This window comes from Littorina saxatilis, linkage group LG12 (assembly GCF_037325665.1).
Source record: "Littorina saxatilis isolate snail1 linkage group LG12, US_GU_Lsax_2.0, whole genome shotgun sequence".
NCBI lineage: Eukaryota > Metazoa > Mollusca > Gastropoda > Littorinimorpha > Littorinidae > Littorina > Littorina saxatilis.
Window position 1 is genome coordinate 26,299,838 of NC_090256.1, and position 25,300 is coordinate 26,325,137.

At 42.1% G+C, this 25,300-nt stretch overlaps 1 protein-coding gene across 5 annotated transcripts in view; it reads left to right on the forward strand.

The window, feature by feature from the left end:
- LOC138981625 (B-cell linker protein-like) overlaps positions 1-24,943 on the forward strand; it is a 49,583-nt gene extending 24,640 nt beyond the window's left edge. For 2 of the 5 annotated variants that reach the window (XM_070354608.1, XM_070354610.1), the window contains 9 exons: positions 2,730-2,798; positions 4,036-4,084; positions 5,430-5,461; positions 14,968-15,028; positions 15,965-16,048; positions 16,262-16,299; positions 17,643-17,723; positions 18,141-18,290; positions 20,645-24,943. In XM_070354608.1, the coding sequence (XP_070210709.1) occupies positions 2,730-2,798; positions 4,036-4,084; positions 5,430-5,461; positions 14,968-15,028; positions 15,965-16,048; positions 16,262-16,299; positions 17,643-17,723; positions 18,141-18,290; positions 20,645-20,764 (684 nt within the window). In that variant the 3' untranslated portion in view covers positions 20,765-24,943. The remainder of the gene's footprint in view (positions 1-2,729; positions 2,799-4,035; positions 4,085-5,429; positions 5,462-14,967; positions 15,029-15,964; positions 16,049-16,261; positions 16,300-17,642; positions 17,724-18,140; positions 18,291-20,644) is intronic. The other 3 variants (XM_070354612.1, XM_070354613.1, XM_070354609.1) reach the window with 2 other exon arrangements.
- Positions 24,944-25,300: the final 357 nt, after the last annotated feature.

Below are 25,300 nucleotides of genomic sequence, written 5' to 3' on the forward strand. Positions count from 1 at the left end.
AAGCAGAAGTGGTTTTTTTCTGACAGATTGCATGTGCCTGTGCCACAGTTGCCACTGATCTAAAAATAGAACCCGCTGTGTCTAATTTTTCAGTTTCGACTTGCGAAGAATCTTCTCATAATTATGCCGTAGCTTATTATCCACATTACCAAATGATGAGTTAGTATACAATTCCCAGCAGCTAACAGGAAACACAAGTGTTATTCCGATAACGTACCAGCTAGATCAGCACTTTGGAATATATACGTAGCAGACTAGATTACACTTTAATACGACTGCATCAGTTCAGTAAATGAATGGTTTCCGAATTATTATTTCAAGGCAAGAACAATCGGAATCGAAAACGTGTAGGGTTTAGAACGTCCGTACCATATATAAGACTTATTACCAGCCTGCCTCATGCGTGCAGACTCAGTGCAACGTGACGAGCAATTTTTGTTTTTGGAATTCCGCAGTGGTTCGATTGCCTTAGCCTAGCAGATGACATAAACCCCGCTCAGCAAACTAACATGTTGGGCAAATGTGAACAAAAAACGATGGGGATATAATACGTGTAGGGTTCAGAGCATTCTTACCGTTCATATTTAGTACCAGACTCCCCGATGAGTGAAGATGGATGGGGCGGGGATATAGCTCAGTTGGTAGCGCGCTGGATTTGTATTCAGTTGGCCGCTGTCAGCGTGAGTTCGATCCCAGGTTCGGCGGAAATTTATTTCACAGTCAACTTTGTGTGCAGACCGTCTCTCTTGGGTCTGCACGTTAAAGATCCCACGATTGACAAAAGGGTCTTTCCTGGCAAAATTGCTTAGGCACAGTTAATAATTGTCTACCTATACCCGTGTGACTTGGAATAATAGGCCGTGAAAGGTAAATATGCGCCGAAATGGCTGCAATCTACTGGCCGAATAAAATTTCATCTCATACGGCATCACTGCAGAGCGCCTAGAACTGTACCCACGGAATATGCGCGATATAAGACTCATTGATTGATTGATTGAAGATACCACACGAGAAACATGCCACATTTATTTTGAAAATGTGCTAACCGTCGACCTTGGGGGTTAGCCAATTCAAGGGGACTCACTCTGCACAGTCAATCCGTCGAAGCTCGACTTGAGGTTTCGAATCGCAAATAACTAAGAACACAGTCCTTTCTCCGAGTTCAAATGAGGTCTCTCTGAAAGATCATCACTGTTTAGCTTAACGCTACTCTGGAATTTACCAACAGAAATTAAAACAAGAGTTTGCGTGTGATGAAAGCACGACACACTTGAGACAAACCACACAAAAGTAGATCTTCTACGACCTGACCACACAGTTATGCCTATTCAAATGCGCGTAGCAAAATGTGCGTGTTGTATCTTCTTTTTTCACTGGCGGTACTGACAATATCGTTATTGAAACAATCCCAGTGCACTAAGGGATTTATAGAACAAATCTCGAAAATAATTATTGAACTCAGCGCTATGCGCTTCGTTCAATAATGAATTTTCTTGATTTGCTCTATAAATCCCTTGGTGCACTGGGATATCTCAATAACTTAAATAATAATAATAATAAATAACGTTTCCATTACGCAAGTCCAATTAATTGGCTCTATAGGCACTTTACAAATTCATTCTAAAGCAAACTAGCACAAATTTTTAATGATGTACTGACTCTATCTGGCTTGTTTTACTTGGAAAGGGTATAGCGGAGATAGATACTAAGAGCAGTAAGATATTGTCGTCGTCCTGGAATTTTAGCGAAACTCAATTCTTGGCGATTTTGATATTTTTGTGCTTTAGACTAAGTAAATCATTCTTCAATTCATGAGAAATATTCTCTACAATACGATATTGACAATTCAAGATTTAACATTCTTTTATCTTTTTATCCATAAGAGTTACAAATATGAATATTATTTCCTAATAGAAATAATCAGTTTTGGCCTTCTGCTGAAAAGCTGTATAAAATGAGTTACGTCAAAATTCCATGACGACGTTGATATGTTGTTCTTGGTCGGCGGTTCATGGCTTAGTTGAACGTGACATACTGTAGGTGCAAATCACGGCATCTGAGATTTATGTTTGCAACATTTTGGAGAAAATTCAGGACAGGCATAAGTTCTGCTGCTTCTCTAGAGCTAACATGGTGGTTGCTGAGTTGGTTGCTTGTTTGCTTGACCGCCTGAATGAATGAATTATGTCCTTTATTTGTCCATTCATTTACTGTACAGGCTTATGACCAGGCATTAAACACTGGTCATGGATGTGTAACCCTTGAAATGATTCATGAATTTCTGATATGTTCATAAATAGTGGCAGAGATCGGAACTTTCATGTTGAAGTACAGAAAATGGCAGTGTTGAATCAGTCAAATGGTCTGTTTTCTTCCAATTCTTGCCTAATCTGATTTCTGATTGTATAAATGTCAATCATTTATCAGGGGACTCCATTCCTTGAACGCTTTATGTCACAGATAGAGTGTATTTGTATGTGTGCGATTTCAAAGTATTGATTTATTTTTAAGAATTGATAACAGGGGAAATGTTTACAAAGAACAAAGTTTTATGGAGGAATTGGGGGGTGTGTGTACATATGGGAGGCTCTTTAAATGGTTTGCAATGACCTTCTCATGTTCATGGTGAAGACAGTTTGATGTGGCATACATGTATATAGTTATGGCTTTCAGAACTGTTATTTTAGGATGTAGAGAGTAGAGTGAGTTCCCTGTTCTACTTATTTTAGGAGACCAGAGGAAATCCAGCCCCACCTGAGGATGTGTATGAAATAATGAGTGATTCGACAGATCAAGGGGTGAGCTAGTTAGCATGCAAAATTATTTTTCATTTTTTCTCTCCCCTTTTATTTCCTTTATTTTGCTTGAACATGTAGTTGAGTTTTTTTTAATTTGATGAGTGGTTTTAAGTGCCTAGTCCACATTTTTTTAAATAGTCATTTTATTAATACTTATTAACACCAAAAAAATCATCACTTGATTGATATATAGAGAGTGACACCTTTGTGCAGAGTACTTGCAATTACCTCTGAAACATTGAGAAGGGATCCCCCCCCCCCCAAAACAAAAAAACAAACAACAACCCACCAACAAAAAACACAAAAACCACCTATGAGTGCCATTCCATAAATGCTAAGTAAACAGGTAAATAAGCTTGTCATACTATTTCTCACCTGTGTGTTTGACTCCAAGGACTGCCAACATTCAAACAAGTACCAAGACTTTGACTCGGACTGTAAATAATGTGCACATACATGTATGATTCTGATTGGCCCTTGGTTAGTGGAATTTGATGTAAAGTTGTACATGTCAGTTCATGATGTTTGGTTTTAAAGGTGTTTGCTTCTCGTTTTACTGCTTCTGGATCACCAACACTTATAGGGGATGTACTACTAGTGCATAGTCACACGTTAATCTTGCAAGAGTATGAAGCCTTGAACACAGTGTGTACATACAATGTAGACAGACGTTAAGCGAGATATTCTGTTAGTGTTCTGAAGTGTACTTGTTAATTAACTGAACCAAAAATGCAATGTGCACCCATTGTATTATTTCAAATAATTAATGTAGCATGTTTCCTTCGCATGGCTGCACACATTTATGTTTTTGTTGTTGATATCCTTTTGTTCTTTCTTTCTTTCTTTCTTTCTTTCTTTCTGTGATCTTTAAAGCAGAGAGACAACAGTATTTCAAGCACATGTTCTCATTTTTTTTTTTTTTTTTTTTTCCCTTCTTTTTTTGTTGTTGCCTCAGTTGCATGCAGTCCGCTTCAAGCTGAAAAATAAATGAAAAGAATGAAACCCTTTTTTTTTTTTTTTTTCTTTTTTTTTTCCCTTTTTTCTTCTTTCTTTCTTTCTTCCTTGACCACTGCCACACAAGAAAGAAAGCACATGTTCTCATGAATTCTTGAAACCTCTTCTCTGTGCATATACTTTTTGACCCTGGATGACTGTGTAACAAATGCATGCATCACTCATCATCCTCCATTTCAGCATTTGTTCTAATGGTTCATTTCTGCTCTCTATCTCATGCTAGAATGTGGAAGACCAGTATTTGTGCCCTGACACTTCAGATATAACACGAAGTAAGTTCAGATTGTCAGAGTTCGTTAAGGCATATCAGGGGATTAATCATATGTGACAGTATTCACAGAAAAAGGGCTATTAGTTGTAAAACACACTATCACTATTATGTGCTGAAAACCATCCCCATATGAAAGGTTACTGATTTTTATATTTTGTGAGCTTTTTCAAATCAACGGCATTCAGTCTTTGTACATTTGTGATGTTTGTGCAAAATTTAAAAAAAAGAACAGGTTGAAATGCTGACAACCAGCTATCCCCGTACACAATTTCTGTAAATTCTGTCTGTACCTTTTGAGTTGAATTCCCGCAAACCTGGGTGCTGGATCTCTGTTCATTGAGAATCTTGGATTTCTCAACTAAGAAAGATTAAAAGAATCAAGACTCGTGCAATAGCCTAGTGGATAAGCCATCAGCCTTCCATGCGGAAGTTTGAGTGTTTGAATCCTGGCCGCGCTAGGTGGGTCAAGGGTAGAGATTTTTTTTTTAATCTCCCAGGTCAACTGATGTACAGACAAAAAAAAAAGACTTTTTTTTGGGGGGGGGGGGGGGGGTGGTCAGCTAGTGCCTTATTTCACTTTGTTTGTACTTGCAAGCTCAAGACCAAGTGCGCATGAAGAAGATCCTGTAATTCATGTCAGAGCTCGGTGGGTTATAGAAATACAAAAAGAGATGGCATGCATTCTTTGGAGTTGTAGTAGGGCTGCCTACATGGCGGGGAAAAAAATAGTCCGTTCATGTAAAAAGTCACTTGTGCGTATGAGTTTACACGGGAGTCTCAGCCCACATATGCAGAAGACGAAGAAGAATGAATGCGTCTGTCTCTTGCAAATTGGCCTGCATCCGTTGTTGTATTTCACGTTAAAAACCCATTTGTTAAAACAAATCTAATACACCTGTTTTCTTGTGGGCTGTCACATATGATCTAATCCTTACTTGATTTTCTAGTGTCATATGTAATTTCCCATTTTGATTTTAAGTTGTAAAAGGACAAAGATGGTGGTAAATTTGAAAGAGCTGATTGGTTTTGCAGTTCAAAACGTTCTCCCATATGTCATAACCAAAGTAGCTGTGGCAATATCTAAGCCTTCCATCAGTTGATTTAGCGCAACATCTTGGTTCAGATACCAGAGATTTTAAGAGGAGTGCAGGAGTCATACAATCCTACGTGTAATGCTACATTATAGCTTCAAAGATGTGATGCATTATCGGTTGAGATTAAAGTTTTTCGTGTGATTTGCATCACACTGAAAATCACTGTTGTGGAACTCAGAAACATAATCTTTTGATATGGAATTTGATCATGTATGTACATGTGACATATGATAGATGTTTCCTTTATTTCAGACCATTATCTTGATTTTAGTGATACCTGTAAGGTGAGACGACAGGAACTGATGGTGTTATACTTTTGTAATTGAAAAAATATTAAGTATAACTATAAGAAATATTTACTGGTACTGATCGATCAAAACACCCAAAGCCGCTTGAGCTTTCATGCATGTTTTTGAAAATGTATGTTTTATGATGGTTAGAATTTCACACTTAAGGTTGAAGTTTATCAACCTGTCCCATCAACAACAAAACAAAAACAAAAAAAGGGCGTATTTAAAGCCGCAGTAAGCCTCCCGTAAACCATCACAGATACTGTTAGGCTTTTACACACAGTACAAACACCCTTTCATTTACACACTCACCGCTTTTGAACATCCTAGGTGCCCTCCGTAAAGAGCGAGCAATTTTCAAAGAATTTATTTGTGCGTGGTTTATCTTACCCCTGAGCCATCGCAAACCCGTGTGATCCAGTTTCCTTTTTTCACAATGTAGTCGTCAGTTTGTGATTTCAATGGGACTTGCTGTAAGCTCATCTGCAATAGCACGTTATTGTGTACAAAGGTACCTGCGATGAAAGGGCACCCTTCGGACCAGCAAAAAGTGTCCCTACATTGCAGGTGGCCTTTCATGACAGGTATACTTTGGTAGAAATAATATGAAAAGGGACAAGAGAAGGTGTCCTTTTAAGGGAGGTGTCCTCTCATGGGAGGGTCCATAGATCGCAGGTACTGCTGTACCTCTGAATCTAAACGCAACAAACGGCTGTGATTCACACGAACTAGAGTGATGACAGTTGACTGTTCAGAGGAACGGGCGATGGCAGAACCGTCGTCTGCTACGAGAAAGACGGTTTGCGTGACACGTTTTCGGGCTTTTCTTTTTTCAAACTTTCATAACTTCGAATTGTACTGTCATCTTGTCTTGATGAACAAATAATTTTATGATTTAAGAATGTTTGTGTAACAAGCTGTCAATTTATTATCTAGATTTTAAAAGTTAGTTCTAGCGCCAAAACGAGGTGCCTGATTTGCTGATCAGAGGGTCCACGAAAATAAATTCTTTGAAAACTGCTCGCTCTTTATGTAGGGCACCTAGGATGTTGTCAAGTGGTGAGTGTTTAAACCAAAGGGTAAAAGCCTGACGTATCTGTGATGGTTTACGGGAGGCGTACTGTGCCTTTAACATATCATATTTTTATGTTTGTCTGCTGTGCATTCTAGCAAGTGAAATTAAGAAGGTATGTAAGGTAACTTAAAAAATTAAGTAATGAGATTCCTTTCCTTTTCGCAGAGTAACAAAACACACTCACATGCTTAAAAAAATGTATCCCCATGAATTATACTCAAATCAAGAGATTAAATTACATATTCTTACTCCGAATCACATAAAAGCATTGACGCAGTCTTACATGCTTAAGGTCTGAAAAGGCTACCCGTCTTAAACAATTTTAAAGGGGAGCAACCCAACACAAAAGTGTAAATACAGGCATGGTAATGACCATCTACCCGGGGAGTTACCTCCCGTCCGGGTTACGTGACGTCACTTCCCCTGTAAACACCACATGTCTTCATACGACATTTCAGCCTACAGCAGAGAGGTCGTCGAATTTTTGGCTCCGTGTGTGGCTGCGTGCTGGTGTTTGTAAGGACACCCACCGGCCTCCTAACCCGTCTTAACGGCTTGCCTTTACGTGTTTGGTGAGCTCTTTCCATTTTGGTCATTATTTTGACAAGAATGTTGTTGTAGTTGCTGACTTTTCGTCCGTTTTGCGGACTTGTTAAATTTTCAGTAACGCATTTTGGGGCCCCACGTTTGCTTGTCAGCTTAGCTGACGGCGAATGTGGCACGGCCTATGTTTTGGTTAGGTAAACCTTATTTTACCTCTTTACTTGCCTTCTGCTTTGTTAGTTGGTAAGCGCTTCCTTTTTTAGTCATTAGTTTGACAGGAAGTTCGTTGTAGTTGCTGAATTTTTCGTCCGTTTTGGACTTGTTAATTTCCAGTAACTCTCTGTTTTGCCGCCTGTTGTCTGTGTCAGCGCGTCTGACTGTGAGATAACATGGCTAGGTGTGTGTCATTGGTCTTTCAGACCATTGGTATTTGTTGTTGTTTCGTACTAAGCTTGTATAACCGCTTTGTCCGTTACTTCTTCTGCCCCAAATGAATTTGGGGGGCAGTTTAGCACGTCTGTGACGTGTCTTGCTTCTTGCTTGTTCTCTCTTGGCATCGGAGCGTGGCGCTCTGGTGTCTATACTGCGTTGCTCTCTTTTTCCAGAGTTTCGCAGTTTGGGAGGGAAGTTTGCAGCTTCACACGCCGTCTCCAGCGTTGTACTTCCGCCGGCGGCGGGTGACGGCCGCTCTTTGGCTTCCTGTCGGCCACGGCTTCCGGTCGCGGGCCTTCAGCTGCGTCTGCTGCCTCCTTGGGGGGCATGGACGGTAAGTCGAACTGCTCCACTGGCTCTCGTGAAGCCACCGGACGCTCTCTTTTGAGCAACAGTTCTTGGTCGCAGGCTCACTACCTGCAAACTTCCTGCCCGTCAGGATATGCTGCTCTTTCTAAGCCCGATCGTATAGCGAGTAGGGCTATGACTGAGCAATGGCGGCTTCCGCTTGCGGGAGTCGCGTTTCCGGGTTTACCCGGAGGCGAAGGTCAATCTGGCACACCCACGAAGGTCCCTGCTGGTGTCGACTGCAAAACTTCCTGCTAGTCAGGATATGCTGCTCTTTCTAGGCCTGATCGCACAGCGTGTACGGCCGTGACTGAGCAATGGCGGCTTCCGCTTGCGGGAGTCGCGTTTCCGGGTTTACCCGGAGGCGAAGGTCAATCTGGCACACCCACGAAGGTCCCTGCTGGTGTCGACTGCAAAACTTCCTGCTAGTCAGGATATGCTGCTCTTTCTAGGCCTGATCGCACAGCGTGTACGGCCGTGACTGAGCAAGGGCGGCTTCTGCGTGCGGGAGTCGCGTTTCCGGGTTTTCCCGGAAGCGAAGGTCAATCTGGCACACCCACGAAGGTCCCTGCTGGTGTCGACTGTGGACTGGCCTTCGGGCCACCGGGCTTCCAGCCCCAGTCCTCGCAGCAGACGCTGCCGCTGTATGCGGCTTCGTCCGTTGCTTAATATTCTGCTCTTTCTAAGCCTGTTTGCATCGCGTGCACGGCTATGAATAGGCAAGGGCGGCTTCCGTTTTCGGGAGTCGCGCTTCCGGGTTTTCCTGAAAACGAAGGTCCTTCATCCCGTGCACTCACAGAGGTCATGGCTGGGGTTGACCGTTGACTGGCCTTCGGGCGTTCTGGCCTCGGCCTTAGTCATCGCAACAGGCGTTTCCGTTTATGCGGCTTCGTCCGTTGCTTTGCCGGCTCCGCCCGGAGTTGCCGTTTCTCCTCCTGCTGCTCCTATACGGAGGGAGTGAGTGAGGAACAGGTTACGTCCTACGGACATCCGGACAGTCGTCATTCCGGTTTACTGGGAGCATAGGTCTTCCTTTGCGATTACACTGTGTGTCTCTACTGGAGTTGACCGCGGACTAGCCTACGGGCGTTCGGTCTTCTGTCCTCAGTCCACGCAACATTTGCTTCCGCATTGTGCGGTTTTGTCTGTTGCGTTTCCGGCTTTGTCCGGATGCATTGTTCTTCTTCCTAACACTGTTAGCGAAGTGAGGAACTTCGGCTGGCCTATGGGCATGCAGGTTTTCAGCCTCGGCCGGGACGGTAGTCACTTCACTGGTCGGGTGTTGCGTCTACTGTCTATTCAGTTCTGGTGGCTTCGGATGTTACCTCCTCTTTGTCTTACCCTCTTATGGGAGGGGTGAGACAGGACGGTTTCCGGTTGAACGGGTTTCCGGTTTTCCGGTTATCCTGTTCTGTAGCTTTCCACTTGCAACTGTGACTTCGGTTAGTGTCAGTTCTCTGGGCTATTCTGTTATACAGTCTTTAGCCAGAGACCAGACACGTTCTGTCGAATCTCTCGGCTTCTCTCGAGGCCTCGATGGAGATTACTTCCAGATTTTTTATGGAGGGACATTGGCTTCCTCTTTGGTTGCATTCAGCGATGTCGGACTTCCGTTCCGCGAAGGAGGAGTTTTCCTACTTCCGGTTTGATAGTCACCTTCCATGTGGGTACCATCTTCCGCAGGTTTTGGCTGGCCATCTCCTACCGGAAGTGGTATCCACGGGTTCCGGTTCTGCTACCCGGTTTTTCACGGGTCAGTTCCGGAACACGCGCAGCCTCGGCTGTCTTCGGCTACTCAGGCTTCGTCTTTTGTTTCTTCCTGTCATAGGAAGTTCCCTTGGCTGAAGCTGGGTCGGAGTTTGCTGGCGTCTTTGCTCTTCCGCGTACACCTTTATGGGAACGCAGGAACTTAGAGGAATTTGGACGTCAGTTTTTGGAATTTGCCTCTTTTTCGGAGATGATCGTCAGAGCGCTCTCGCGCTCTTTCCTGGAGTTCACTGAACATTTCACGCTTAGTGTGTGTCAGGACTCTGGTGGCATCTCCACTCGTTCAGCCTGGCTAGGGCGAACGAGGAACAAAGAGGCTGTCCTCCCTTCACCTCGCTTTACAGTCGGGTGTAGGGAGGACTTGTTTCTCTCGCATGCTCAGGTCTCTGAGCAGGCTAGGAGGGACAATTGGGCTTTGATCGGAGTAGAGGGATCTGCTTTTTGAACTTTGGTGTTGTTACCAGAAAGAAAGTAGATCCCGTGGGTTAGAGATCAGCGGATCTCTGACTTCTCTCTACAAGGGTTAAAGCAGAGCTAGCCTCCTCACGGGAAGCAGGCTCAGGCCTCGGGATTTTTTCAGCAGGCGGCCAATGGGCAGTCTCTGTCTGATTCTCGAGAGTTAGATCACCTTTGGGCAGGGAGAAGGGCAGCCCTAGCAGCTAGCCTCTCTCCCCAAGGAAGTGCCCCCGATCACACCCCCCTCCGCCCTCCACTTTGGTGATGGCGGGGCGGGTCTTCTCCTTGCAAGTTTTCATTGGATGGTCTCTGTACACAGCCAATAGTTTGTGGGAGTGGTGAGGTCGGGGGACTCCCATTGATCTAATGAGTGCATATTTGTTTATGCGTCAGCCGATCCTTTCACAGTGATCTAGGCCCATCAGCTCGAGCACCCGCTGAGGTCTCTTCTGGTCGGTGCTAGCGCTGTCCTTCGGTTTTACAGCTTCAGTCCTCAGTTGTGTAACAGCAGTTCAGCCACGGGCTGCTGCAGTGGCACTTCCGGTTTTACCGGAGAGGTTGTTTCTTTCACAGACGCTTCATAGGTACGTCTGAGTTTCGGAACAGCGGCTGACCTTAGGGCATCCAGGGTTTTTTAGCCTCGGCTGGTGCAACAGCCATTCCACCTGTGGGCGGGATGGTTGTTGTTTTCCCTGTTCTTGTGGCTTCGGACTTCGACTTTCTTTCCTTTATTTCATCTTAGGCAGGAGATGAGATAGGACGATTTCCGTTTGAGTGGGGCTGCTGTTTTCAGGCTTCCCCGTTCTTCTCAGTTTGCCACAAGCTGCTGGACTTGGTCCTGCGCGTCTTTCGCAGAGTCTGACTCCGTCTTTCTCTAGCGATCAGACGTGTTCTGGTGTTTCGTCCAAACTTAAGTTGCGCTTGAGTTGGCCTCGGAAGTAACATTCAGTTTTTCCTGAGGGGACATTGTCTTTGGCAATGCTTGTTGGAGGAGTCATTCTTTGTGGCTTATCTCCTCTCTCAGGTTTTTGGCTACGAAGTTTACTTGGGGTTTTTGAATTTCCTTCATTTACCTTCAAGCAGACTGTTCTGTAACACTCTGGCTTTTAGTCATTGTGTTTTGGGTCACCGGTCACTTCAGCAGCAGTCGTCCGCGACAGCTGCTTCCAGTTTCGGCCGGAAGTAAGAGGTTCACTGGCTAGTGCACAGGCTACTGTCACGTCCGGTTCGAGCTTCGACTTACGTCAGCAGTCGTCCGCGACAGCTGCTTCCAGCTTCGGCCGGAAGTAAGAGGTTCACCAGCTAGTGCACAGGCTACTGTCACGTTCGGTTCGAACTTCGACTTATGTCAGCAGTCGTCCGCGACAGCTGTTTCCAGTTTCGGCCGGAAGTAAGAGGTTCACTGGCTAGTGTACAGGTTACTGTCACGTCCGGTTCGAGCTTCGACTTACGTCAGCAGTCGTCCGCGACAGCTGCTTCCAGCTTCGGCCGGAAGTAAGAGGTTCACCGGCTAGTGCACAGGCTACTGTCACGCCCGGTTCGAGCTTCGACTTACGTCAGCAGTCGTCCACGACAGCTGCTTCCAGTTTCGGCTGGAAGTAAGAGGTTCACCGACTTGGGCTTCACGCCATTCCTAAGTTTGATTACTTTGGCGTGATCGTCTTATGGTCGCCGCGAGGTTTGTCCCTCACCTCACTGATCGGACTACCTTACGCATAGATCGTTTTCGGTGCATGTGCATTTCCTTCCATCCGAAAGGGGGGGGGGGGGGCAGCTTGTCTTTCCCTCTCTACTCGGCTCGGCTTTATCCAAGGCTGGGTTCTCTTTCTGGGTCGCTTGGTCCAGGAGATTGGAAGAAGTGCTGGGCACACATTTCTGGCTCTCTGATGTCGTCTTTCGCAACTTTTGCCTGAGAGACATCACGACTGTCAATCAGGATAGTTCTCAGGTCCTTTTCTGCTTTTTGGCAGCGGGCCAGTTCCTGGCAAGGGTTAGAGTGAGTTAGTTTTTCTTTCTCACTGGGCCCTTTTCCTGACCTTTTGGCAGCAGGCCAGGGTTTTGGCAAGGTTTTTTAGAGTGAGTTGGATTTTTCTTTCCCACCGCCTTGTTGAAGCTATCTGCTTTTATGTGATTCGGAGTAAGAATATGTAATTTAATCGAAAATTTTTAAGTAAATTTTCATTTCATTAATATACTTACCCGAATCACATAGTGTATGCCCTCCCGCCAACCCCGCATATGATTTTTTGAGTCTATTAAGTCGTATGAAGACATGTGGTGTTTACAGGGGAAGTGACGTCACGTAACCCGGACGGGAGGTAACTCCCCGGGTAGATGGTCATTACCATGCCTGTATTTACACTTTTGTGTTGGGTTGCTCCCCTTTAAAATTGTTTAAGACGGGTAGCCTTTTCAGACCTTAAGCATGTAAGACTGCGTCAATGCTTTTATGTGATTCGGGTAAGTATATTAATGAAATGAAAATTTACTTAAAAATTTTCGATTTTGATTGAATGGTAATGCCACATGTTTACTTTCTTTTGCCACTGAGTATATAATTATTGAAAAAATATTTGAAACAGATATTCCGTACAAACAAATATACCTGATTTAATTGACCAACTGATCTTTTCTTTTAGAAGCACTGTGTATATTAGCATTAATTTAAAATGAAACAAAAAGCCTTATATAAATTTATGTGCAGACGTAGGAATGCAAACCACAACCTTGTGTCTGCACACACGCAGGCACGCACACATGCACACACGCACGCACACACACACACACTCGCACCACGCACACATGCACACACGCACGCACACACACACACACGCACACACACACACACACTCGCACCACGCACGCATGCACACACACACGCGCATGCAGGCACACACACACTACACTCACACTCACTCTCTATCATACAGTGTTGATCTTCAATGCAAACTTGTAGGTGCAGGCCAGTTTTGCAATTCTATTTTCTGTATCTGCATTTTTAAAGCATTGCACTTCCCTTTTTTGTGTATTTTTAGTCTCCTTTTGCTTGTGCTTCAATTTTCAAGTGCAAGCTCCCCCCCCCCCCCCCCCCCCCTCCCCAAGTCCCTCCACCTTCCCTCCTCTCACCCCCATTCACATGTAATTCATTTTCTCAACGCCACAACTTCAACCCAACCTCGCCCACCTCGCCCCACCCAGCCTTGCGCCAGTGCCCCCCTTTTTTTGGTATCAGTATGTTCTTTATTCTTTTTTGTACTAACTTTTAAACAAACAAAAATCAAAACACATTTTTGACCCTATTTTCAACATGTCAAAGCACTGATATTTTGAAGCGGTGGAGGAACCTGTTTGATTTTGTCATTTTTGCTTTGATATTTCACGAGCGATATTTAATATTCTAAAGAATATGTATAAATTATCCATGTACTTTCTGTGTTTAGAATCATACTTTATACACTTGTGCAGAGAGGAGTTGAATCTTATGCTTGTTGATTTATAGCATTATGAAAAATTAAGAATGGACTGAAATGTTAGAGATCGAGTTCTTTTTGGGCTGGCTTTGGATTTGAACCGTTATTTCATCCACCATCAGATATCACTTTCTAAAACCTGTGGTATAGCCTATTGACTCAAAGCAGCTCAGAAACTCAAGTGAGTGTAAGTTTCAAAAGGACATTTCTTGCTCTTCTTGAACACTGAGATGGACACCAAAACGTCTCATGTCACTGCTGGTCATGTGATTGTGTGTGTGTGCTGTAATAGATATTGCTTTACCTGTTTCACTGGTTTGATAATCAACATTTTTTTCAACGTCCATTTTACTTGCTTCTAAATACTTTGCTACAATGTATAAAAAAAATGCCTTTAATTATTAGATGTGCATTAGCATTGCCTTCAAAGTTTGCTTGCTTCTAATGAGTGTATTTGAATGTTATGGTGATAGGATCTGTGTATTTGACGCTGGGTGCAAAGCTAGTACAGGGGTACCTGTGATGTGAGGCCTCTCTGATGAGAGGACACCTCAGAAGAGAGAACACTTTCTGTTGTCTATCTTTTAACTTCAACAAATTAAGGCCACACGCAATAAAAGAAGACTTGGATGGTCCCAAGGGCGCCCTTTCATCGCAGGTACCACTGTAGAACCTTAACCTTTTCTGTAATTCCTGGGTCATGCACTACCCACAGTCTCATTCAAGTGTTTGCTGCTTTGAAGCTTCTAGGATGTGGGTTTTCCCTTGTTGTGAAACTACAGGTATGCTCTTCGGGGACTGCAAGAGCTCATTGGTGAACAAATAAATAATGATATAATTCAAATAGCACACTCAGGATGGTGTGGGTTCTGTAAGACCCATACAATTGTCATGATGGAATTTCAAGGTATTTGTCCCTGTTCAGATGGTGTGTGTCATGAGGATTCATATTCCCCAAAGAGGCAATAAAATGCTTACTTGTGTGGCAGTGGTCAAGGAAGACCCGTGCTTAATACATGTTGTAGGCCTCATCATAAAGTATGGGTCTTAATATAACTGGCATCAAACTGACCATTTAGTCTATAGCACATTATCTAGGGAGGAATGATCTGTTTATGAGTTAACATTTTAATTGTATATTACTCTGCAGCTTCAGATATTTCTCTTCTTTTCTGCAATCAGTTTGATGATGTCATTGTACTTCTGTGGGTTATATTTGCTGAAACATCAACAATCACATATGACAAAAAGACTGCACTATTTGTCAAAAATAAAAAAAGAATACTATCTAAAATTTCATGACATTTAATGAGCTTGTGTGATGCAGGCTTTACCATTTTAAGACAAGAAAGAAAAAACCCAAGAACAAAACATCTGTGAAACGACTGTTGTGTTTTGTATATTTTCAGAGTGCACATCCTCCGCAGCCTCCACCACCAATTAGGAGAGAACCACCAAAACCCCCAGCAGGTAACAGGCGGTTTATGTCAGCTTTTTCAGGCAGATTCTGACAAAATTGAACATCTAGTTTTGTTAACCCCATGGGAGGGGAGATACATGTAGCTCAGTAGGTAGTGGCGCTGGCCTGGAAACCAGTTGTCGCTATTGGCGTGGGTTTGACCCCTATGTTCGGCGAGGGATTTATTTCCACTAGTCAACTTTATGCAGACTCTCCTCGGTGTCCGAATACCCCCCATATGCGCGCGCATATTCACAATACAGATTCCAAGGTCACAGCGAAAGTCTCAAGCCTTGGAAACCACGAATACATGCATGCAGGAAACAAAATTGGGTTGGGTGATTCTGTGACTGCACGCTATCCCCAAGGATAACAGCTTAAATTTTCTTGAGGGAATTCCCAAAGAACAATAAGATATGTACCAAATACCAAACCACTTTCATCAGTACCACTCTTTTTCAATTGACTGATTTTTGAATCTGAAATTGATTCTGAACATACTTTTTTGAAGACTAAAAAGGCTCTATGTACAGAAAATATGGGGTGGGTTGGGATGTGTGCAGACTGCTGTCTTTTGTCATATGCAGGCTACTGGGTTTTTTTCAGGCGTTCTTGCCTGAATTTTGTCTGAAAAATATTTGATCTAGTGTCACAGCAGAAGACTCAACTTCAAAGTTCCAGCTTGGGTGACATGAGATTATAATTGGAGTGTGTGTTCTTTTAAATAATGGTGTTTTTTTAATTGCTTGGTTGACCAGTGATCATGGTAGCCAAAGATGAAGTTTTCAGTAGGTTTTATGAAAAAATGTAAGACAAACAAAAGCAAGGAGTAGATCTTTTGGTTGCCGATTTTGCGGCCAGTATTTTAAGTTTTCAACAGATAAATCACCAGAAATAACGGGTGAATGTGATCTCCAGTTTAACATTTTTTTCTTTGTCTGTCTTAGAGCCATCCAGACCGGTTAAAAAAAAATCAGCAGAGAAACCACCACCACAGCCTCCAGTGCCCCGTGAGCAGGGTGGATTTTTGTGTAAGTGTTTAACAGTTTTTATCATTTTCAAATGTGGTGGGGTAGCATTACTCTTAGCAAGAAAAACAAGGGATATGTATTCCTCTGGAATGAACAGAAAGGGGTTATAAGGTAAAGTTTTGTTTCTTGGCGTAAAAAACCCTAACATTTCATAGAATGTAGCAGCATGTATTTTGTCTGTTATAAAAAAAAAGGTTGCTTTGTTTTTTGCAGTCAACGATCCGCAGGCAAAAGCAGTAGCACCGCCAGGGGTAAGTTCATTTGCTTTGGTGTTTTAAAAGTGTTCTCACTAAACAGAACAAAATAAACCCAGACAGAAAATAAAACGCATGGATACATGTATGACTTGTCCGTGCAGGCTGGGTGTTTTTGAGTCACTTGAGAAAAAGTGACTATGTAATCGGTCAGTGTTAGTCTGTCCGGCCGGCCGTCCGGCCGGCCGTCCGTAGACACCACCTTAACGTTGGACTTTTCTCGGAAACTATCAAAGCGATCGGGCTCATATTTTGTTTAGTCGTGACCTCCAATGACCTCTACACTTTAACGATGGTTTCGTTGACCTTTGACCTTTTTCAAGGTCACAGGTCAGCGTCAAAGGAAAAATTACACATTTTATATCTTTGACAAAGTTCATCGGATGTGATTGAAACTTTGTAGGATTATTCTTTACATCAAAGTATTTACATCTGTAGCCTTTTACGAACGTTATCAGAAAAACAAGGGAGATAACTAGCCTTTTCTGTTCGGCAACACACAACTTAACGTTGGGCTTTTCTCGGAAACTATAAAAGTGACCGGGCTCAAATTTTATGTGAACGTGACTCATTGTGTTGTGAATAGCAATTTCTTCCTGTCCATCTGATGCCTCATATAATATTCAGAACTGCGAAAGTGACTCGATCGAGCGTTTGCTCTTCTTGTTTGTAAAATCTTAAGCAGATCTTGGGTGGTGTACATGATCATTGACCAAAGAAGGACTGTCCTTTGCCGTGCGTCCTGGGTCATGGACCACCCACAGCCTCACAAAGGGTCCCTGTCTCTGAAACAATTGTTGTTTTTTCTTTCTTCAGACTTCATGCAAGCCCAAACACCATGAAACCTTCCTAACTGACCAGGTCTTAAATGATTACGTTTGTAAACAAGCATGTAAACCATGACCTAATTTGAACTGCACATTCAGAATGGTGTGGGTTGTGTATGGCCCATATGAAATTCGTGACATGATTTTACAGTGTTTATCCTTATTCGGATGGTGTTGGTTGTGAATGCCCCAAACTCTGCAAAGAGGGGGTACAGTAAAACGTTTATCCCAATTTGGATGGTATGTGGGTCATGTACGACCCATGCTTTTTACCTTTTTTAGAAAGTATGGGTCATGCACAACCCATATCATCTGGACTGTGTAGTCCAAAGTTTGATTTGGTGAAGGTTAAAGGAACCCTTTGTTGCTTTACAATTCTTCATGTTTGGAATGTCAGCATCTTATCTGTCTCTCACTCTTTCTTTGCTTTTTTTTTTTATCTTGATAACAAGAAAATTAAAAACTATATAGAAACCACAATCATTTCCACTCTATTTTGATTTTAATCCACAGGATGATCTAAGTGGCTATCCCTGGTACCATGGCAAAATCAGCAGAGACCAAGGGACAAAAATATTTGAGCGTGAACAGAAGGTCAGTCTTGTGTGAATTATTTACTTGAGTTAGTCAGTTGTATGTCATATTTTATGAAAATTAGTTATTTAAAAAAAAAAGCGAAGGAAACAAGCAAACAAATCAACAAAGAAGTATGTCAAGCATGATTGAGTAACCTAAAATTGTGAGAACATTTTTTGCAGTGAATGTTTGTGCTGTTGAGTGAATGACCCTCTGCAGATCAGTCATGAGAGTTGTTTGATAGACATACAAGATCAGGTTGCAGAAATGCTTCATGGTTTGGTCTGCTTTTTCAGTTCTACACAGAAGCCCAGCGTTCCCTGCAAAAACAGGCAAAAATAGGGGATCGGTTTCACAGTGTCCAGCTATTTGCCCACGGCACTCTAAAAGTTTGTGCGCCACACTCATGCCCACAACTGTTCTTGTTGTTTGCAGGATGGCATGTTCTTGATTCGCAAGTCCGTGCGAGATGCCAACCAACCTTACACACTGGTCATATGGCAGTCCAATCGCCTCTGGAACATCCCTATTCGCAAGCTGAGCAACAGCATGTATGCGGCAGGCAAATTCAAGCAGGGAGAAACAGTGAGTAGTTTGCTGTATGTTCAGACCGATGTTAAGACATAAGACACTATAAGATGTTTGGTGGCTTGTTGACAGACCAGCTTTTTTGTTGGTCCAAGGGGACCATATCGTCTTTTGTTTCATCTTTATCGACCAAGGCCGAAGGCCGCGGTTGATAAATATGAGACAAAAGGCGATATGCTCCCCGAGGACCAACAACAAAATGCTGGTCTGACGACAAGCCACCAAACATCGTTTTTGTCATCATTTTGGTTGTGCAACAAAATGCACAATAACCCACAGGGAGACGAATTTTTAGAATCCAACTCCGGGCCACAAAGCATCGTCACAGTAGCTCGAGATAACACGTCAACCTTGTATGTGACGTCAAACGTAGCTTGTTGACGCTTTTCTTCCAGTCTGAAAATGTACAGAGCTGCGATCATACCTGTGAATTCACTAAGTGTTGAGCATATTTCTTTTCTTTTAAGTGTTTATGACTTTTCGTTGTGGATTTTGCGATTACAGAGATAAGTTGCAAATTGACCATGAGTCGCCGCGGTAATTATCAACATTGATTGGGTCTTTGAGAGTGAATGCTTACAATCGTTGTCCCCAGAAACACAAATCCAAAGCCACGATGGTTCCACACATCAAACAATCAGCCTGTTTGGCTTTTACTTTGACAATCCACGTTTCACCTGAAAGCTCAAACCCATTCACCACCTCGAGTTACTGCATGGGGAACATGACATTTATTTCCCAGGTGCTTGTGAATGAAAACTCGTGAAAATGATGACAATAGATTTTATTTCAACCACGTGTATTACACAGGAATGGTTTGAGTTCATTCAATACATGGTACATTCAAACACAACAACCAAACAGAGTGAAAAATCAGACTTGCCAACAGCAGACAAACACAGACACGCCTCAAAACCATGTCGCCATGCATCGGCCCCATTATTTTCAGTTTAGGTAGTTACAGAATACTGTTCAACTGTGTGATCAAGATTGCACTGCAAAATCACGTACAGTGGTACCTGTGATGAAAGGACACCCTTGGGACCTTTCAAAAGTGTCCCTTTATTGCAGTTGGGCTGTCATGACGTATATTTTGATAAAAATAATAGACAAGGGGACAACAGAAGGTGTCCTTTGTTGGGAGATGTCCTCTGCATGGAGGGGCCTCACATCACATGTACTACTGTAGGTTTTGTTCAAAAGAAAAAGAGGATATTGGAAGTAAATAAAGGGAATATGATATATACATACAAATGAAAAAAAGCAAAACTTTGTAATGTGCTGCGTTTCCTCACCCTTTTTGTTCTCATGCAATTTCATCAGGGCAGGTCTTGAATTTTGCCTTCCATGATATGATAGCACAAAACGTGGTCAACAGAAGGATTAAAAACTTGTTGGTTGTCTTCTTCTTCTTCTGCGTTTGATGTTATGGTCGTTAAATCCTCAGTTCGGTGGCTGCCAAGAAGTCCGCAGTCTTCTGTAGATCGGCAGTGGGTCTCCAGAGCTTGGTGCCCAGGCTGGTGTCTTCCGGCCAGTAGTGCTGGCGTGCTGTCTCCAGGTGTGGGCATGTTTGTAGAACGTGCTCAGGGGTTTGTTCCTCTGAGCCACACTCACATTTGGCTGTGTCACTGAGTCCCATGCAGCCTCTTCATGTGTTTTTTCAGTCCACAGTGACCAGTGCGCAGACGAAGAATGGTGGTCTGGCTTCTTCTGTCAAGTTTGTTGATTTGGTCTTCCTGTGGGTTGTAGTTGTTGTTCTTAGTCTTCCACACTGTCGTGAGACTTTCGTTTCAGAAGAGTCTTGGCTTCCATGTAAGAAGTGGAGATGTGGAACTGGGGAAGACCTGCTCCTTCCTTTGCGAGCCTGTCTGCACTCTCCTTTCCGGCACATAATAGCATAAAACGTGATGATAGCTCAAAACGTGGTCAACAGCAGGATTAAAAACTTGTTGGTTGTCAAAGTCTAACTACTTGCAGATATTACTGCTTTCTGTTTTTGGCTCATGTCGGTGTGCCTATAAATGTGTACGTTCTGTCTGATGTGTGTTCGTTTGTTCATGTGCATGAATTTGCATATTTTGAGAAAATGTAACATTTAATATATTTCAGAAACTAGATAATTTAGTTTTTTGCAATAGCACAAATTTGCTCCTGTGTTGTGGAGGGACGGGGGGAGGTAAAAAGGGGTGTATCACCTGCAGCGGATCAAAATAGGTGTAAATGTACCTGAATCCAAGGCGTGCGAGTTCAATTTCCTGTCTGTGCTGTGGCGGAATTTTCAGAAAAAATATTTGTACACTACCCATTCCTTGACTCATCTTTTTTTCATTCATTGATCTTTCTGTCTGCAGCAATTCAACTCAATCGTGGATCTGGTGGAACATTTCAAAGTCGTCTCCCTCAGCTTGAAGTCAGCAGCAGATCAGGCCGAAGGCACCAATAAGCTGACCATTCCCGCTCCAAAACGCTGAGATTCCAGAAAAAACAAACAGCCAGTGTTTTTTGACTGTGGCACTGAAAGTGTGGTGTGTTGCATGGAGACCCAGAACATGACGTGTGAAAAGTTAGATCACTGAAGGAAAGTTAAAGCTAAAGCGGTGTTAAAAGTGCTCAGCGCAGTGAGACATGCAAGAGAAGTCTGAGGAGTTTAGTGGCAGAAGGCCAACATCGTGATGCCTTGGAGAGATTCTGTTTTGTTTGTTTTTCCGTATTAGTCAGAATGCTAATATGCAGAAAAGTTGAAACATGGAATAGTGCAAGTAGTACTCGCACGCTTTTATGGCTTGAGAATAAGAGTGAGATTTTGATATTGGGAATGGCATAATATTTTTTTATTTTTCGTCTTCTCCTTCTTTGTGATACATTTATCTGTTTCTAAACTTATGCTTCTTTTGGCATAATATTCTTTTCTAAGCTTTCCCCCCATATAGAACTAGCCATCAATGCATCTATTTTGCTTTCTGTTTTATTGTATGTTTTTTTTTAAATGCTGTCTGTATTTTTGACTAGACTAAAGGAAGTACTTTAGCTTTAAACGACCTTCTGGACAACAGGCTCACCTATATTCCCTTCAAGTATTGTACAGAAAAACGTGTGCATGGAAGAGGCAGCCTGTTTCAAAACATGGTGAAGATGAAAAAAAGCAAGAGTGATAAGTTAACGTCAAAACAAAAGATTCATTAAAACCTTGATCTATTGAAGTTTAAAGTGTTTGCTTTAAAAACCAATAGACGGAGCTTCTAGTGAATGTTTTGTTTTGTCGGTTGAACATTCCATAAACTTTAATGCTCTTGGTCTTTTTAATTTTGTTTTTGGAATGTTAGCAGTCTATCTCTTATGGATTTCTATGGTGAAGATAAAGCTCATGGACGTCCCTGTTTACACCTATTTTAAGCTGAAAGGCAATACACAAGACAATGATTGATTGATTGATTTATTTAATCAATTGCTTGAGCTTCATACTTTGTGATGAGGAATGCAGTTCTACACAGAAGCCTGGCATTTCCTGCAAGAACAGGAAACAGAGCGTAGGTTTCACCATCCCTGACTATTTGCTCACGGCACTGTACAATTTTGCGCACCAGGCTTATTGCTAGAGCATAGTGGATGTATTTTGTAGACTTTGCCTGGATTAATTGGCTGATTTATTTAATTATATGAGCTACTTGATTTGTGACAATTAGCGGATGTGTTCTGTAGATTTTGTCTGTCTGCATTTCCCCTTTACTTCGGCTTCCTTTTGGTTTTTCATGGTTTGTTTTGAACAATGAACAAGATCTTATACAAGAGAGAACTGTTTGGAAGGTTGAGTATTCAAATCCCGGTCAGTTGAGGGTCGCGATTTTTCTGATCACCTAGGTCAACTTATGTACAGACCTGTTAGTGCCTTATCCCCCTTCGTGTGTACACACAAGCACAAGACCAAGTACACACGAAAAAGATCCTGTAATCCATGTCAGAGTTTGGTGGATTACAGAAACACGAAAATATCCAGCATGCCCACACAAAAAGCGGCAGAATAATCGATGACAATTGTGGTTGCTAAATGGATGAAGTGAAGTGAAGTGAAATACGTGTTGGTTCAGTCAAAACAGCAGTCAAAGCAGCAGATCTCATCTGAAAGTGAGGCTATTTCTGAGTGAACTTTTGGCATGTACTAGGGCCAAGAAACCAATTTCTGCAGATATATAGCCTGAATGTGTTCTGATCTGAGCTGAAAGTTTGATTGATTAATGTGTTAATGTATAGCGTTGTTGTTGTGTTTTGACTGAAGGTTATTCAGTTTGGCTACTACGTTATTTTTTTTGCCCTTCAAAAGCAGACTATTGATAGAGGAGAAAACCTTGTGCAGTGGAATGCATGAGTGGGAACCTTGTCGAGTAGGTGCGACACACACACACATCAGGGGAAACTATCCAGGCTAGTGAAAGGTGGATTCGGGCCTTTCTTCTTTCAATTGCTAGTTGATCTGAAGAAAAAAAGTTAATCTTCAGCTTTAACCCCCACAAGAAGATACAGGAGGGTTGGGGCATTCTTAAAAGATCGTTAATAATGGACCAGTGTGTTTGGTGCTCTATTAGCACCACACTACAAGACTGTCTCTTCATTTTTTTCTGATTTAATCATGAAATCTGAACTGTTCTCAGATAAATATAGATTTTACAGTAGCGTACGTACTGTAGATTGTGTCAGTAGATAAGCTAGCAGTCATATTATTTGAACAATAGTCCTGATATTGTGGGTTATCTATTGTAGTGTCCTCAGTCTGAAACTGGTTTTGGTATCTTATAGTAGTTAGCCAATGGTATTTAATAATGGTTTATGACTTGGATACACCTGGTAAACATTTTTAATTGCATGTCCCTTTGCAGTGATGTGAATATTATAGACCGATTTATACATATGCTTAGTTGTATTTATTACAACAAAAAGTATGCATTCCAGTCATGGATGAAGGCCTTTTTACATGTCACATTCTTCCATATGAGAATAACATGTCTGGGTGTGTTGTGGGATTTGTGTTATTTTCAGAATCATAAATGCTAAAATGTCAATAACAAAAGCTACGCAACAAAACTGATAGTTAAGAAGTGTATGCAGAAAATTTGATTGCTGCTTGTACATTGATCACAGCTGATTATGTCTACACAAGAATGGAAAAACTGAGCTACTGATGCCACAAAAGAGGATATGGGCAGCCTTTATACAGGTACAGTGGAACCCCCTTTAAAACACTCCCCCACTTTGAGACCTTCATTTCTCACATTTTCTGTTGATAACCTATGTAAATTGACCTCTGTTTCAAGCCTCTCTCCTTATTTAGACCTGCTTTTTTTTTTTTTAGGTCTTAAAGGGTGTTCCACTGAAGCGAAAAAAAAAAAGAAAGACTGACCTCATTCTAATTGACTTTCATGGAAGACAGGCAAAAACATAGTTGTATTAATTGCTTTTTTATTGCATGAAGTAACTGCATGTTGTCTGCTTTTACATTTTAACGCATAATAGATTTTATGTTTGTTAATACTTTTGATGTGATTTCTTGCCACATGCATTGTTTGATTTGGAGAATGAGGTGGAAGAGTTCGAATCGGCTGTATTCAACCAATAAAGTATGAACATATTTAATTCCTGAAATACAATTTTACAAGATGGTTAATTAGCTGAAGAATCTATTCAACGTTAAGCTGGTTCTATATCTGATGTAATAACATAGATTACACTTGGAATTGCATGGTTTCCCCTCCTGTTTAATACTGTGAACCCAAATGTTTTCCTTTATGTGGCTTTATGCTCTCTGTTTTCAAAATCTCTAGCTTTAATACCAAGACAATATTCCATTTAAGATTGATTTAAAAATAAAATTGCCTAAGTTGTTGGTTGAAGGAAAATCCTGTCTCTGAAATACTCATTTGAATTTTTTTGTGTGTTTTGCTGTATTATGAAATCAGTTTAAGTTCATAAGTTTTGTTAAGACCTTGTTTTCTCAGATTTGGGTGGTCTAAAGAATGGGTACCAGTATACTAAATTTTCTTCGAAACATTCCTAATCTTGTGTCTGTTGAGGTCATCAGGGACGGGAGGTGGCTACTTCTAAGTGCCTTATACCTCTTCCTGAAGGAGGCTATTCCTTAGCAGATATTTCAGATTTTGAGCTGCATTTATTTACCAGTACAGTACGTGGTACGAGCACACCTTTCAACAAAGGACACCTGGCCTTTAATCATTAAACATTCCATAAATTAATCATACCTGCTTTTTTCCGTTAAAATGTACCTGCATTGTATGGTATGGACACTGTTGACCATCCCAAGGGTGTCCTTCTTGCAGGTTCCACAGTACATAATTGTGTTGTCATGTCTGAAACTTTAAAATATTTTTTATCTCACGTTATGCAGTGAGAGATGCATGCAAGGATCTGTGATAAAACTGGTAGCATGTTTTCTTTTAAAGTTTTAAAATCATTTTCATACAATTTTACGTTCAGATGGAGATGCTGATTATTTTTATAATGCTTTTAGATATTGCATAATTGTTGATTTTTACTGAAGATACGCAATGCTACTTACCAAGGAATTCACCTCTTTTTTAAAATTACTTCTTGTATAATGACGATTTCTCTAGCACATGGTTATTAAAGCCAGTTTTGAAGTATACAGGTGTTTGATTTCTGGCTATGTTGTCTGGAGGATGAATGTGTCAGACTGCATACAACTTTCAGGCTGACCAGATTGTCTTGCTGCCTGAGGGGCATTTCTAACACATCAAAGGCACCTTCCTTGAATGTACCGGCACGGTTGGCCTAGTGGTAAGGCGTCCGCCCCGTGATCGGGAGGTCGTGGGTTCGAACCCCGGCCGGGTCATACCTAAGACTTTAAAATTGGCAATCTAGTGGCTGCTCCGCCTGGCGTCTGGCATTATGGGGTTAGTGCTAGGACTGGTTGGTCCGGTGTCAGAATAATGTGACTGGGTGAGACATGAAGCCTGTGCTGCGACTTCTGTCTTGTGTGT